General features: G+C 37.8%; 3 protein-coding genes across 3 annotated transcripts; 2 read left to right on the top strand and 1 right to left on the bottom strand.

Annotated features, from left to right (window-relative positions):
- The first annotated feature begins 1,984 nt into the window (after window positions 1-1,984).
- On the top strand, window positions 1,985-5,325 carry LOC141801375 (OCIA domain-containing protein 1). The gene is made up of 8 exons (XM_074684396.1): window positions 1,985-2,181; window positions 2,370-2,454; window positions 2,552-2,605; window positions 2,727-2,774; window positions 4,060-4,189; window positions 4,271-4,407; window positions 4,864-5,025; window positions 5,110-5,325. The coding sequence occupies exons 1-8, from the start codon at window positions 2,125-2,127 to the stop codon at window positions 5,142-5,144; spliced, it is 708 nt and encodes a 235-aa protein (XP_074540497.1). The 5' UTR covers window positions 1,985-2,124; the 3' UTR covers window positions 5,145-5,325.
- Window positions 5,326-6,589: 1,264 nt separating this feature from the next.
- On the bottom strand, window positions 6,590-8,105 carry rhbdd2 (rhomboid domain containing 2). Its single transcript, XM_074697924.1, has one exon. The coding sequence runs from the start codon at window positions 7,817-7,819 to the stop codon at window positions 6,884-6,886; it is 936 nt and encodes a 311-aa protein (XP_074554025.1). The 5' UTR covers window positions 7,820-8,105; the 3' UTR covers window positions 6,590-6,883.
- A 1,332-nt stretch (window positions 8,106-9,437) lies between these two features.
- Window positions 9,438-16,255, top strand: chic2 (cysteine-rich hydrophobic domain 2). Its single transcript, XM_074665187.1, has 6 exons — window positions 9,438-9,765; window positions 10,796-10,850; window positions 12,228-12,383; window positions 12,515-12,571; window positions 12,667-12,726; window positions 13,753-16,255. The coding sequence occupies exons 1-6, from the start codon at window positions 9,632-9,634 to the stop codon at window positions 13,801-13,803; spliced, it is 513 nt and encodes a 170-aa protein (XP_074521288.1). The 5' UTR covers window positions 9,438-9,631; the 3' UTR covers window positions 13,804-16,255.

Here is a 16,255-nt window from a genome sequence, read left to right as displayed (position 1 = left end):
ATGGCTCTGCAATAAGGCTACTAAATGCTATACCTGGGTTTGGCCTGGGAGGCAACCTAATACTGAGGGCCAGTCTTCAGCCATCTCCATGTTGCTAATACTTTTCACGTTAAAACTTGACACAATATTTTTTAGGCTATTTTGCATTCCATCATTCGTGTAATCCAGTAAACAAAAATCAAAACATTCATCAGTACAATTCCACGTAGCATAAGTGTTGTAAAATTTCCCTAGAGATAAATCGACACATGCCTACAACAGTTTTATCAAAAACAAACCCTGGGCACCTTTACGAAGGTAGATTTTGTTACACTGGATAGTTTTAGGTGTGTCTGCAATACTGACTACTGAGTGTTTGTTTATCTATTTATTGTGGGCAATAACCATTAATATACCATTATCTAACTGAAATGAGGCCTTGGTTACCAGTCCAAAAAACAGGCTGCCACTCTGACAATGCAGCGGTAAAATTGTTCCAATCAGCAAGGCAGAAATCTTATCACAGGAGCTTGAGGTGACCGAGTTCAGCCCAGTGTCCATTTCACTGGCTCAAAAACTCATCTGACGGATAAAACAGCTCCATTTGTGTTTGACCCCAGTGCCACTCTTGTGTGACCTTATGATGGGAATGAACACACCCCACCCTGTCACGCACACCAGTAAAGATTAGCAGATTAATTTTGGTTAGTTACTTTCTATTATGTCACGTGTGAGTAATATTAAATTGCAGAAAAAGGAAAAAATATCCTTCTGTGTTTAGTTTATTTAGTCTGGCTAATTGGTTGTTAGTGATGTTGTGAAAGCAGATTAAAAGACTAAAGAAAACTACGATGATGTGACTACTTAAAAAAGGTATATGGAAACCTAATAACGGTGACAATCAGGCAAACAAGAAATTAGACACATGATACATTCTATCAAACTTCAGAGTAAAAAAGAGCAATGGGAACCTCAAAACACTGACTATAAAAATTGCTTTTTCCTCTTCCCTTGATTGGGAGTAGTTTCCTGATGTTTTGTCAGCATCCTTCATCACCACCTAGTGTCATCCTGGTTTCCTTTTATAGTGAGGTGATTTCTTTTATTGATATTCATGATGTCAACCAATTTTTTCTTATGATCTCAACTTAAAGTGGGGAGTTATAAATACTTTAAAATGTAAACAAAAGTCTAGTATACATACAAGCCTAGCTTGGATGTATGGTTTCTAATGTGATAATGTCATGACTTTAATGGTTCTTATTTATATCAGTCTTTTATTTTCTAATTTCTTTTCATATTTATATTATTTTTTTTAGCATATTGATGTTTTTAGTGCCTTTATTTCGCTATAACTTATGTCATTAACTTTTGTTTTATTTATTTAACCATTTATATTACTATGTTAATTATGTAGCTTATTTTGAACTTGCTTTTTTAGTCTCCACTTCAAAATATTTCTTTTAAATATATTTTGCGACTATTCTATATGCTTTTTATTTATTTATTTTTTTTATTTTTTATTTTTTTCACATATCACACTGAAGCACTGTGAGCTGCATGTATATGTACGGGTTATGAAAAAAAGCTGATTGATTTTAAAAGCATACCTTTTCTTGATTATAAATGGAATAAGTTTGCAATCCTGCAATCAATAAATACAACCCCATGAAGATATCAGCTGTACCTGAGGAACTAGTACGTGCATACTGTTCAATGCAGGAGGATTCCCCGGTGTTGTGGCAGGTATGGTCGCAGCCACTAGAGGGCGCAGTTCGTTATTTTGGTTCCTTTGCGTTCGAACCTGTGAGTTTCAGAATAAAAGTCGGATTTGTTGTTGAATTGTCTCAAACGTCTAAGTATTGTTTTTGATACCCACTCCTCAATAAAACAGTAATTTATAATGTTATAATATCAAAGATTTTATTTTTTTAATTAGTATTTCTGAATATGTTGTTAAAGTCTTAAATCGTATTTCCGTCGTAACAAACCCACAAAAGTCATTTTCTACTTCCGGGTTACGTCAGTGTTAGCGGGTGCAATGACATTGTACCGAACAGAAACTGTGTCAGTCCACCTTGTGGTAAAAAGTCTATAGTTTCCCATGCTTTGAAAGCTTAAATTGCCCCTGACATTATCGTCAACATGTCGTCCATCCCCACGGATCAACCGGAGCAAGGAGGAGTATCGGTGAACAAACCTGTACGTACTCACGTTACCAGGCGCTATCGTGTTAGCTCAAACTTGACAACTGAATTTCACCAGTCGTGTTCAAAGCTTATTGTGTTGTCTAGAAGTCGGAGCTGTCTCTCTATGCCCTAATTAACATGTCTGTGGTAAACTAATGAAACTAAAGTGAATCCTGTTCTCCTCTGTGTGTGTTGTTGCAGTCACCACTGCAAAGGATTTACATCCCCACTGAGGAGGAGAAGGCAGTGTTAGCAGAGTGCAACAAGGAGAGCTTTTGGTACAGGTGTAAGTTGATAAATACAAATACAGCTTTTTTAACCAAGGACAACTGTGAAAAGACTCTGGCAGCTCAGTATTGATTCCAATGTGTTTTGATTCACAGCTGTGCCATACGCTGTGGTTGGTATGGTTGCCACTCAAGCCATGGTTACCAAAGGTAAGCTTTGCAAATATAGAGAAATTGATGTATGGGATGTACGCATTGATAAATATTTTTTTTTTTGTAGACATTGTTTTATTTTGCTTTTTTTTTTTTTTTTTTTTTTTTAACTTTACAGGAATTTTGCCTCCTGCTTACAGACTTGGCTCTCTTCCCAAAGTGGTTGGTAAGTTTGTAAATCTTGAAACTCAAAATTCATGCATGGATCTGCCTCATATACAAATTAATGCATTTTATTGCAGTTTACTGCACTCCAGACAAGGTTATAATAGTTTTGGATTTGTCATTATAGTTTCGTTTTTAGTTAGTTTTGACATTTTATTTTCCATTACAATTTAGTTTTAATTAGTTTTAGAGCAGGCATTCTAGTTTTGATTTAGTTTTGATTTTTGCAACAAGGCTTAGTTTTAGTTTAGTTTTAGTTTTTTCATACCTTATTAACCAGGTGCAGGATTCAAAAAGGTCAGAGTAAATATTTTGTCATACTGTTTATTTCCAAGTCCAACATAGTGTTCACTGCTCAGTCATTGCTGATACTGAACTGTTGGCTGTCGCCTTAAACACAAGAAAATAAATTAAACCTAGTATAAATAATACGCCGCTATGATGGTGCTGTGCGGCACTGAAAACTGCCTACAACTGTCTAAAATTGGTTGGGAAAATGTGTTGGATTAATTTAAATCCTAAAGGCTTTTAATATTGTCAAAAACTATAACTAAGGGAATTTTGTCTATCATTTTAGTTAGTTTCAGTTAGTTTTGTGAACACAAGATACAGTTTTAGTTTACTTATCGATTTTTGTTTTCTTTTCTAGTTTTTATTAGTTTGAGTTAACTGCAATGCATTTTAAATTTTAGTTTTCGTTTTTAGTTTTGTTTTAGTTAACTATTACAACCTTGATTCCAGACAACATGGAGTGTTTCTTGGTGCAAAGTTCCTGGCATACCAATCATAAGAGTTTTTAAATCACCATAGCAATTCTATGGACTGTAAACAGTTGCAGTAACAATGAATGCCAGAGCTAGTTCACATATGAACATGCAATGTTGCCAATCCACTCTTAACTTTACTAAAAGTCATTGGAAACTTGGGTTTATTAGTTGATACTTGTAAACACTACCCACTCTAGATGCAGCAATGTTCCTTAAACTGCACTTTACATTTAAAAAGGACATTTGATTGGAAAAAAAAAATCATGATTTTGTTTTTAAAGCTTATGTATGTCTATTAGTTGATTTAGTAATTACCAAAATCCATTTGAATTACAAAATGGGGCTTTTTGTTACAAAAACTGACCCACCAGAAGTGAAATCCTGCAGTACTCAGACACTGTCTGCCAAAGTCAAAGTGAAATAAAAGAAAGAGCAAATGATTATTATCAAAATTCTGAATATTGAGAAGTAATTGTTTCACATCAATGGGTGGTCATTAACTGTTTTTTATTTGTGTAGCTGCTGGCGCTTTAGGCTTCCTGGGGGGAAAAATATCTTACTTGAAAACATGTCAGGAGAAATTCAAGAAGTTAGAGAACTCCCCCATTGCAGATGCCATCAGAGAGAGATCAGCAGGGAAGCAACAGAAGTGAGTAATAAACACTCTTCATTATCGTGCCGTCTGTTTAAGACATCCATCATCTTTTGATAACTGAATTGTTCTCCACAGTGTCACTTCAGAGCTCAGTGACCCGGATACCCAGTCATTTGACACGATGTTCCAACCTGCAGAACCCCAGGTCCAGAGAAACTACAACACAGAATCACCCGTACAGATGGGCCGGGCAGACGACGTCAGTGCTCCAGGTACACAAGGAGAAGAGTGTCCAGAACAGCTTTTTAAGGAAGTATGAAGCATTGTGGGGTTTCTCTGTGGTTAGTGGTCTCCCCAGGCAGGTTCTCTGGGGACTCAGGCTTCCTCCCACACTCCAAAGACATGCTTGTCAGGTTTATGGGTCACTCTGAATTGCCCGCGTATCAGTGTTTACTTGAAGGGTTGATCATCTTAATATCTCAGCCCACAAGCTAAGCATGTGCAAAGGAACCGATGCTTTCATTTCTTTCTGGTAGACTAGGGTGAAAGAAAACATTGCTCACATGCAGTGACAAAAAGGGGCTTGTGTGTAGCTAAAGCACAGGTCATTTTTTTCCACAAAATGTGAGATTTTCAAATACTTTGTAATGTAAAGGACAAATCAGAGTCTTTCGCTTTTAAGTAAACATAATAAATTAAATTTCTGTCCCTGTCTCCCTCTTCTTCAGTCCAGTCATATATTGAAGAAGAGGAGCCAAAAAGGAAGTCGATCCTCTATGAGGACCTGAGGCTCAAGAACAGAGAGAACTACGAGGTGACACTAACCCAAAAGGCTGAGACGCTGCTCAAACCAACACCTGAGAAGGAGCAAAAAAGAACCAAGAAAGAGAGTAAGCTAGGATTTAGAGATGTGTAAAATACTTGTCACCATTGAGAAAACAATTCATGACTTTACTCCTTTTTCTCTGTTACAGTGAAGAACATCTACGGAGACAGCTGGGAGGAATGAGACCTTATTTCAAAGATATGACGTGTATGCTGAAATCACTGACTCTATACGACCATAAGCCCCTCAGTGGACATTTTAACCACTGTGACTAACATTGTTTGATTTTTGATCAGTATTTTTCTGAAAGGGAATCAATTAAATTCAACTGCACTGGGACCAAATTTGTCCTTGATTTCTCTGATATTGACTGCACTGTATCTTTTTTCATCCTAAAAGTCCCAAATTTACATTAAAATCATCAAGCAGTCAGCTTTCTTATTGTGAAAGACTTAATGGTTGTGTTGTCATAGTTGCATAAGGTGACCTGAAAGCACATATTGTGCACTATTGTAAATCCGTCCTCGTACTACATTTATCTGTAGACTATGCTGTATAACTTTTGAGCTTTAAAACAAACTGTGCTATGCGTAAGTACGGATATTCTATGTCAATTAATGTAATACAGACCTGGTAGTTTTCACTCAGTAGGTTAAAAGTTTTGCCTTTATCTTTCTACATTAAAGGGGCTGTGAAGAGTTTTTAAATGATCTTGAAAAGGTCTCCCTTCTAGATATATGCCTCATTGTGATCCACATTTTAAAGTGAGATTATCACCACCAATGTTACAGGTTACAGATTATTTTAAAATTCTACTTTTTAGCTTCCCGATGCTCTGACGACATCACCCCAGCTGACAAAGTTTAGTAGTGAGAACAGATCTGTGTTTTTCTGTGCTGAAAACGATTTCTGTGATCAATTTTGTAGTGATGGTGGACACAGGAGCCCAATTGTCAGACAGAAGAACAGAAAAAAGCTAAACGGGAGAGTGATACAGCCTGAGCTAAAGGCTAACACAGGGGCTAAACTGTTGGTGATAATGTTCATTCCAACCCACATGCAGGAGTTATTCTGCAGTGGTCTGTTCAAACTTGAGTCTATCAATAAAATGAAGAGTGAGGTTACGTTAGCTCTGATTGGTAAACGAGCTAACCAGCTAACCCAAACAAAGCTAACCAGGATTCACTCAAGTTACACATTACAGACATGTCTTAGAGTACTGGACTGCTAGCTAGCTAGCTGTCTAAATATAGACAGCTATTAAACTGCATACAAACTAACAGGGCTGCCGATAGCACTACATGTAGCCAGCTACTACAACATTTGCTTGATGTCACATTTCAAAGCCTAGACCTACATAACTGTACTGATAAATACCGTACATCAGCACATTGTATCCAGTAAAAAGTTGCCTTAAACAAAGAAAAAATGTTTCCATCCGATCTCCATTTAATCTCAAAACAAACACTCACCTTGCTTAAAGTAATTTAAGCAGTGTGCGTGAAAATCTGAGTCAAAAGGTGGCAAGACAGTCCAATTAAAAGAGATCCTCCTTATAGCATCTCAAAATTTCAGCTTAAATTTGGAATAAAATGTTTTATGGTGTATTGTGTAATATGAACTGTTTAAACATGTTTATTCATAAAACAAGATGACACAAAACAAGTAAAAATATTAATGTATAAAGATAACCTTTTACATGAAAAAATCAGATAAATTTTAAAGCAATAAAGGCAGGCAGGCATTACTTCTAAATACTGTAGAAGTCTATATAACGGCATAACTTTGTTCCAAAGTTTTAACTTTGAAGCAGACACAATCCAGTGAAAAAGTGATGAGTCCAAACAGACATTTAAATTAGTAAAAAAAACAGTAGTGTGGAAAAACAGATCTATCTCTATTTAAACAATGTATCTCTAACCCTAACTATAGTTGACATGACTATGGCTGTATCCCAAAGCAGCAGAGCTGTGTCCATGAGGATGAAGAGGTGGTGCAGGACATGACAAAGCACTTGTCATATTTGGCCAGCCTTCATAAACCTTGCCTGTGGTATCTGCACTGGTGGTGCTGGAAGCTGGAGCGTAAGTCTGGACTGGGTATGACCCAGGTGTTGGATTAACTCGTGGAAGAAGTGTCCTCCTTTGTTCTTCTGTGGAGACAGGGACAAACATAACGCCGCCAATTTTCCTCAAAACCCTAAATGGCATCATCTTCTCCAGAACAGCTGCCCTGGCCTCAGACAAGTCCAGAAAGGAGAACCATCCTTTCCCATACATCCACCCAACCAGGATGGCCATGACATTACAGGGTAGCACACTATGAGGAATGAGGGCAGTGGTGAGGATGAGAAGCACCCAGGGGAGCGCAATGGTGGGAAAACTGACCCCACAAAGGAATCCTTTGCTCATTTTTGTATGCATGGTCGTCAAAGCTACACATGCCAGGGCCACAGGAAGTAGTCCCTCGGTGTGACTCTGGCTGCTGTCACTCTGCAAGAGATCTATGAAGCTGTAAAACACTCCTATGGTAGTTGACATTAGGAGGAACAAGTGCAGAAAACGCACAGTGCCAAACCCCTTTTCCAGGCTTCCACTAAGAAGTGCCATAGCCATAACGCTCGGGAGGAGCTGTGCAGAAGTTCTGTGGTAAAATGGATACAGAAAGAGCCTGTGAATGTGTCCACTTTGAAAAACGGAGGCACCAACACTCAAAATACCTGGAGAGGAGATCAGAAGTGTTTGGATGACGAACAAAACGCAAGCCACAAGTACCACCATTAGCACCCCGACTGGAAAAGCGGGAATAACGTCTTTAAAAGCTCTTAGCATGACTTTAAAGTACTCCGCTTGTTTCATCTTGTAAATGATCAGCGACTTCGGCAGCTGGAAAAAAAAGTTCAATAGAGTCTTAGCAACCCAAACCAAGCGTGGTCCTCTCCTCCTAACCAGGAAGTAGCTTTATTTACAGATCCTTACTATTTTATTTTGATTTTTTTTTTGCCTTCACCAAGCCCTTCTTCTGAAACAAGGAAAAAAAACATAAGCCTTTCGTCCAATTGAAAAAAGGTCAACCACGGCGTCGCCTGTAAACAATTGTCCGTTGCTGTCACAGAAACTTATAAAATCACGTTAGCTTCTGCGCTAAATGATAACTTCCTGTCAAACCTTCAAAATAAAATGTCCAATTTCTTCGTAAGTTTTCTTTAGCTTGTGAACACTAATAATAACCTAATAATATTTTTTTCAGTCTATGACAATAACATCTAAGTCGTGTGTGAGAGGTGGACTTGTGTGTCAAAGCAAGGTTAAAATAATTTTGGATTTGTCATTATAGTTTAGTTTTAGTAAGTTTTGCCATTTTTTTCCATTACAGTTTAGTTTTAATTAGTTTTGGAGCAGGCATTAGTTTTTATTTAGTTTTGATTTTTGCAACAATGCTTAGTTTTAGTTTAGTTTTAGTTTGTTCATACCTTATTAACCAGGTTCAGGAGTTCAAAAAAGTCAGAGTAAAAATTTTGTAATACAGTTTATTTCCCAGTTCAACATAGTGCTCACTGCTCAGTCAATGCTGATACTGAACTGTTGGCTGCTGCCTTAAACCACAAGAAAATAATATGAACTTGACATAAAAATATTAACATAAATTATATAAAACAATATAATATGAGCTTTAATTATTAGAAACTTGGACTCTAACAATAAGTCATACTCACATGAAATTAAACTATTACAGATGCTCTAATTCATTGCTGCAATACGTTTAGTCGCAGCACAGCGCACAGCCAGTCAGTACCATAGACTGTGAAAAAAAACTAACCCTTGGTCAGTACAGTAAACAAGCACGTCCCAGTACGTCGCTATGATGGTGTCGTACGGCGCTGACAACTGCCGAAAACTGTCGTAATATTAGTTGTTGGATTGTTGGATTAATTTAAATTATAAAGGCTATTAATATTGTCAAAAACTATAAGCAAGGACATTTTTTCTTTTGGTTAGTTTCAGTTAGTTTTGTGAACACAAGATACAGTTTTAGTTTACTTATCGTTTTTGTTTTCTTTTTTGTTTTCGTGTTTTAGATTTTCGTTTTCCTTTTTAGTTTCGGTTTAGTTGACTATTAAAACCTTGGTTCAAAGTTAACAAATACTGAAATTTAACTGAAGGATGACTGCTACTTTATGTCACAGGCATTAACTGATGGTTACAAGAGACCACTTTTGTATTAATAACGCACTAGACAGTTTGGGTTTTTTTTCTGGATCCAAATTAAGGACTACTCGGTGTAAAAAATGGGCGGGAGGATAATAATAATAATAATAATAATAATAATAATAATAATAATAATAATAATAATACAATTATTATTATTATCATTAGTAAAGTAAATGGAACAAAATCTGAGAGACTGGATTAACAAAAAAAAAAAAAAAAAAAAAAAGCTAGAAAGTACTTTTGTCCCTCTTCCGGTGTCGACCGGTTATTGCGGCGGATGTTGATGTTTCGTTTCTTGCTGGACGATGTGAACTGTTTCGTCTCTGGGACGGGCTGTTTGTTATTTTTGTCGTTGTCTTAACGGTTGGCCTTGTTCTTTTTCTCGGTTAAGTTCCACTGTCCGTCGGCATCGTGTCTCTCCCGGTGTCTCTCCCGGGAAGCGCGAGGCCGAGTCGTGCGATGATGGAGGATTTTGATGAGATCTACGAAGAGGAGGAGGAGGAAGAAGAGGACGAGGACAGGGCCGCGGAGGAGCAGCTACTCAAGTACGCTCCGGACCCAGTGGTGGTGCGAGGGTCCGGACACGTCACTGTGTAAGCACCGTGAGGACTCTGTATCAACTGTAGTCGTCTAAAAAGAAGCTGTCTGCGATTAAACAGTCTTATATCTGAGTCAGTGAACGCTGGTGACCTAGCATAGCCAACTAGCTCATGAGTTAGTAGCGAGCTAACTCTGCGAGCAGGCTAGGAGTAGCGAAGTCACCTTTCGTTTAAGCTAAAAAAAAAAAAACACAACTTCTAAATTTGTACTTTCACTCTTAGATAAAAACAACTACTCTGTTTGATTAACTATTTTAAGGCGAGACATAAAGTCCCAGTTAAATGTGTCTGTGTGAGGACTTAAAGCACGGGATCAGTCTCCCGTGATCAGATCAGATGTTAAGTCGTGTTTACAGACTGCTATCTCCACCTAGAAATGGACAAACCATACATCTTACCGGTTTGTTCTACCTTTATTCTGATTTATGCTGCTGACACCTAAGATTATACACTGCATATCACTAACTGAATTGTTGTAGCAGTAGGAACCAATGTACGAGATGTTGTGTTTTGTCCCGCCGAGTTAGGAAGAGCACACAGTATTGGTTACGGGCAGTTGTGTTCGACTGTCGGTAGGGCTACTGGGAACTATCTGTCTGAACTGTCTGTATTTGATTGAGTAGCAGCAAACAAAACAGTCACAGTAGAACAATAAAAATATAAAAAACAATAATGAAATTAAATCAAAAACAAAAAACAAATAGTTTTTTAAATAGTATTGCTCTCTGACGTATCTAGTTGTACTTTATGGCAGAGCAATACAAGTTTCATCTGAGTGGGGTGAGCACTATCTTAACAGCTTGATGGAAGAATGATTGTGCAGTGTCTCAGTGTTTGACCAGGGTGTTTGGGGTGTCCTAAGATGCAGCTGGCTATCCCATGTAGTCAGCCAACATTAATGTGACTGTATAGCAACAGAGGCTAAAACTTAAAACTGGATAGTCTTTTGAGTGTTGTTTTTTATTTATTTATGTAGTTTGTTCAACAGTATGTAACAGTCTTTTTTTCTTACTTTGCCTCACAGATTTGGTCTGAGTAACAAATTTGAGTCAGAATTTCCTTCAGCACTCACAGGAAAGGTGAGTGTCTCATTGTCTTTTATCAAACATTTTGATCATGCCACATTAGAAATGTATGATTTACATTGGTACAAGGTTTAAATTGGTTTCTATTTTTTTCCGGTTTTCTGATTTGTAACATTTGTAAAAAAAATTTGCTTCAATTGAAAAAAAGGACAAAAAACTTACTAAAAGATTTTTTTCTTTCTTCAATAGGCCTGTCATGATAACAAATTTTGCTAGACGATAATATTCCAAAATATTATTGCAGATAAACAATATTATTGTCAATATTATTTTGATTTTTTTTCCATTTTTTCATTGATGTAATTATGATAAATGGGATAATAAAGTGAGTACACCATATCAAAAGCAATAAACTTTAATTTCTTAAGAGTATTTAACTGTAATTAAAAGGTCCGGATTTTTTAAATAAAATAAACGAAAAATATAATACATTTAACAAATAAGAAAGAGAAAAAAATAGAATGAAAATGAAATGGACTCTCTTTTAGAAAAAAATACATGTCAATGAAAATAATTAATACTAATCAAAAACAATAAAGCATAGACCCTGTCTCTAAAGAAAAAACAAAACTCCAAAAAAAAACAACAACATTGAAAACTATAGCCTAAATAAAAGGGAGTTTACACAGTTCCTGAATTGTTTGTAACATGTACTTTTTCCCAGTCAATCTGTACTGTCTGTCAAACATTTTTATCATTTCTGGCTTTCAACTGTATTGAAGGGCTGCATTTCTTTGGCAATGTGGCTGTCTTTGAGCGCCCACCATTTGGTGCTTTTATTTCTATTTACTTTGCAGACCAAAAGCCTCAGTAAGAGCGGATTGTCAAAGAACAAGGCTCCGCTGCACCTCCCCTTCTTCTTCTTCATCGGCACTATTTTCAAACAAATGCAACATATCAGCTCATTGGTGTTCATGAGCTCACACTTTGTTCATTCTGATAAAAAACAAAATATTCCCACACTGGGACTGTGGCAGGCGGCTTAAGAACCGTATCTTTCGTGCCATCACTCATATTAGCGTGTGTTTCCTCCTTACCCCTCAGGATGCTCGCTTCAGCTCTCTCCGTGTGTACGCATGAGCAGCCCCGTCTTTACCCCAAAGATCGCATTTTTGACAGATGCTCACTCCGCTATAAATCCGCTAAATCTGGTATAGAACCTATGCACCCCGATGTTAGGAAAGATAGACGCAGTGAGCCATCTTCTCATTCAGCCTCTTTGGTCGAAAGAGAGGAGGAAAACAAACATGCATGCACGTGTCAGTTTATCGACGCTGGCAAACTTACTGAGGATGTTTTTATTTATCGTTCAGTTAATCAATTTATTGATTACCATGACAGGCCTAAACTTCAATGTTTGTAATTCCTCAGGTGGCACCAGAGGAATTCAAAGCCAGTATCAACCGAGTAAACAGCTGCTTGAAGAAGACACTGCCAGTGAATGTGCGGTGGCTCCTGTGTGGCTGCCTCTGCTGCTGTTGCACGTTAGGCTTCAGTTTGTGGCCTGTCATCTGCCTCAGCAAGAGGGTAAGATACACATCCATGTCTCGTTTTAAAATTACCGTAACAGACTTGAGGTTTATGTGTTGATTACTTTGGGATTTACATAATACAGTCCAATAAAAGAATATCCTCTAATGTCACTGTTACCCCCCCAGACAAGAAGATCTTTAGAGAAGCTTCTGGAGTGGGAGAACAGCAGACTCTACCACAAGGTGTGTTTTAAAGACATGAATGGATGTGCACATTGAACTTTTAATGTGTTTTTTTTAAAAAACAAAAATCCTAATCAGTATTTCATTTATTGCAGTTGTGTTTGCATTGGAGACTAAGCAAACGGAAGTGTGAAACCAATAACATGATGGAGTATGTAAGTATGCATTGTGCTTGTGTGTAAGTGAAATGATCAAAGATGTTCTGACACCAAAAAAATCAGAGATGAAAAAACAAATATACATTTATTCACACCTTAGAGTTTCAAAAAGCAAACTCAGAACCTAAGAAACAGTCTGAAACAAGAATACCAGATGTTTTGCCATGAGCCCCTGAATCTCTGGTTTTAAATGTGAACTGCTATATATAGACTTTCACTTATTTTAAATAGCTTTTCTGTTTGTTTTGGAGGTTAGGAAACCTCTTGAGAAAATACAGCACCAACTGGACAATGTACAGTTTTGCTTACATTATCTCTTTACGTGATTAAAATTGTACTGTCTGCTTCTGACACAGATGAGTGCTTGGACATCTGCATGTTTTAACATAGAGTTAATCAACTGGTTTGTGAATTTGAAGTGCAGAAGACCATCCTTTGCTCCCACTCACCTCATTAAAAATGAATGGTCTGTCTGTATGAGTACACACAGTGTTAATGTCAGGGTGAACGTAGCTCTAAGTGTTTACTGTAAGCCCTGCTGACTCACTCAAAGTGGGCTGATAAATCTTTCCTCACAGTGCATGGGTCAGACTGTAGTGTGTCTCGTCTGTGAAGATGGTATTTAAAAAAGGAATGTGAGACATTTATATATAAACTAACCACAAAAAGGAAGGAAACTTATGTTTAGAAGATTATTTCTTTATTGTGACAATGCTTCTTGGCAATAAATCTTATACCATTAAGAAGCCTGTTTATATACCCATTAAATGGTCATGATGGTAGCAGAGCTGGGTTTGTCGGTTGTGCCCATGAAAAATTTGCCAAATCTTCTCTGCCAAACAGCGTATTCTGTTTTAAGGTGTTTTGATAGGGATATATCTCGAATTTATTCTTTTTGATGTGCCTAAGCTGACGTATCGTCAGCTTCGTTACAAAAGTAAGGGCTACTAAAGCAGAAAACACCTCATCAGCAAAGTCTTTGTTTACCCAAATGAACACTTTTTTGTTTCTTGTCTCCTGCAGGTAATCCTAATAGAGTTCTTACCTAAGATCCCCATCTTCAGACCGGACTAACCCAAGTGCAGCTGATCCTAAATCTCCGCTGCTGCCCACAAAGGCTGACAAGCTCCTGAATAATTTACCCATCTTCCAAATACTCCAACATTTATGTTTACAGGGTAGCATTGATCCTCCCCAGTCCCACAACTTATATTTCTTCTACACCCTTGTTTACAAATCCAGCATCTCACCACTTATTCTGGAGTGAACTCCTCGTTAAACCATGAGCTATCGGGTAAGCTGGCTCACTGTGTGGCCACGCTAACCACCAGCAGCCTGTGGATGAGGGGAAAAACCAGCAGAGGGCAGCATTATGGACTTTGAAACTAAAGACAGAGACAGGACTCTGAAACTTGAGTTCTATGAGCTACAACTGGAATTTTGTCTCTTGTTTGTTCCCTTACCTAAGCACATGGCACAATCAGACCATGGTGAAACACTTTCACACATAACCGCCAACCTCACCTGCAAAAAAAAAATCACACCCCAGTGCTATTGTAACAGCTGGTTTGGAGCTCTTGATCACCACAAGAGGCAGGGGGGGCATCATAACGTGGAACTCCAAAGGAACCTTCATCCCAATCCAGCTGATATTTGAGTCGCACAGGAACATGTTGGAACAGCTGAACTCGAAAATGTCACTTTCCTTATCGACTACCAGACATCCTTACGCTCTTGCCTCCTTTCATATCTCTGCACACTTCATCGTGCATCACCCAGTGACAATCACACACTCTGACTGTACTCTCCACAGTATGATTGGGTCTTTATGCTTCACAGTTTACCTTGAACATTTTGTTTTTCAACGTTAAGTGTGTCCAGATAATGGCGTCTGAGTTACAGTGGAACAAGTAAAGAGAAGAAACCTTTTCTTATCCTTTTAGTATTTTATTTCTGTTTTGGTGAAAGAGGGCAGTCGATTCTTGTTCACTGTGTGTTTGCAATGTGTGTGTGTGTGTGTCTCAAGAGACGAGCAAAAAAAAAAGGAAGACAAATCAGATATGAGATATATCTCACTCTGTAAAGCAGGGTTGCTTGTTTTACCCATTTATTTGCCATAGTCATCTTTTTTGTACACATAAGTGTGCAGTCATGAAAAAAAAATGCTTTACTTGTTTTTTTTTTAAGTTATGCCATGTTTGTTTCCTTTTTGACTTTTGAGGTCCTGAAACACTAAAGCACACAATCGCTTTGTCCTTAACAGTGTCACATGGCCTTTCCTTATCTGCAGACCTTGGCTGACTCACGTGTCTCAGAGTATAAAATGTGACCCTTCTGATGAAGTTCCTGTGGTTAATATAATCTGACTCATTGCGTTCAGAGGTCTGGGTGACCCAACATGCTCTGTCCTTTGAGCCAGGTGTTAGATAATACCTGGGTTCTGTACCAGGAAGCAGGATTTCAACATGTTAGAAAATACCTGATCCCAAACCAGGAATGTAGTTTCAAAGCGGCAGTAGTAAGTATTTTAATAATAACAGTGTGTAATGATCATCACAGTGTTATCAACTCATGCCTGGGCATTTCAGTGCATTTTTTAGCTTTTCTAGCTTTAACAAGGTGCTAAAAGGACTTAGTCGGGCTTGATTTAGGACCAGTTATCTGGCTTACAACTCGGCTTTTTATAAAGGAATGGATTTTCGTTCTGCTTGTAAATTAAAGATAACATTAGGGCACATATTTAATTTGAACAAAAAAAGGTCTTGAGCAGCAATTTGGGGAAAAAGTCTATCTAAATAAGTCAAGATTTAAAAATCGTTACTCTGCCTACCTTGATCCAGAATTGAAGAAAGAACCCTGACTGGACTCTACGTGTTGGGTCACTCAGCGCTAGTGATTTTATGGGTCACACTCAGGGGTTTGTACTAGATATATAACAAAATGTAGCATTGAATAATCACTGTCAGGTTATATAAAAGTTAAGCCAAGGGGTTGAGTTCACCACACAGATCACACATTCCTTGAAAAAATGAAAATAATGCATTGGAAATTGGTTTAAAACTCGATAATCCTCTAGAAGAAGATAACCATGCCCCCCCACACACACACACTCCACTGACCCACAAACCTCACACATTGTGTTGGTTCATATGTTCAAAGACTCAAATTCACTTGATTATCACTGGGTTGCCTACATATTGGTTCATCAGTCAGTTTTCTATACATTTGGTTTTGGTCTGTTCTGTGTAAATCCAGGCATAAGGCCATATGCAGATGTGTGTGTGTGTGCGTGTGTGTGTGTGTGTGTGTGTGAGGCAGAGAGATGTGAGTGAATGTGCATGGTGTACGCAGATGCAAATGTTCTTAGTAGATCTCAGACTGTGATTGAACCCTGCACAGAAAACGAGTCTTTTTATATAATCTGGCGTGATTTGTGTGTTTGTGTGAGAGCGAGAAAGATATAATGTGTACATATGACTCTTGCGCAGGTGTATGTACAGTAATAAACAACCAATAAACAAGGCTA

The sequence above is a fragment of the Halichoeres trimaculatus genome, unplaced genomic scaffold (assembly GCF_033239565.1).
Source record: "Halichoeres trimaculatus isolate MK-OKI-2021-1 unplaced genomic scaffold, fHalTri1.1 fHalTri1_scaffold_2, whole genome shotgun sequence".
Lineage (NCBI taxonomy): Eukaryota > Metazoa > Chordata > Actinopteri > Labriformes > Labridae > Halichoeres > Halichoeres trimaculatus.
This window is presented reverse-complemented; position numbering and strand designations above follow the sequence as displayed.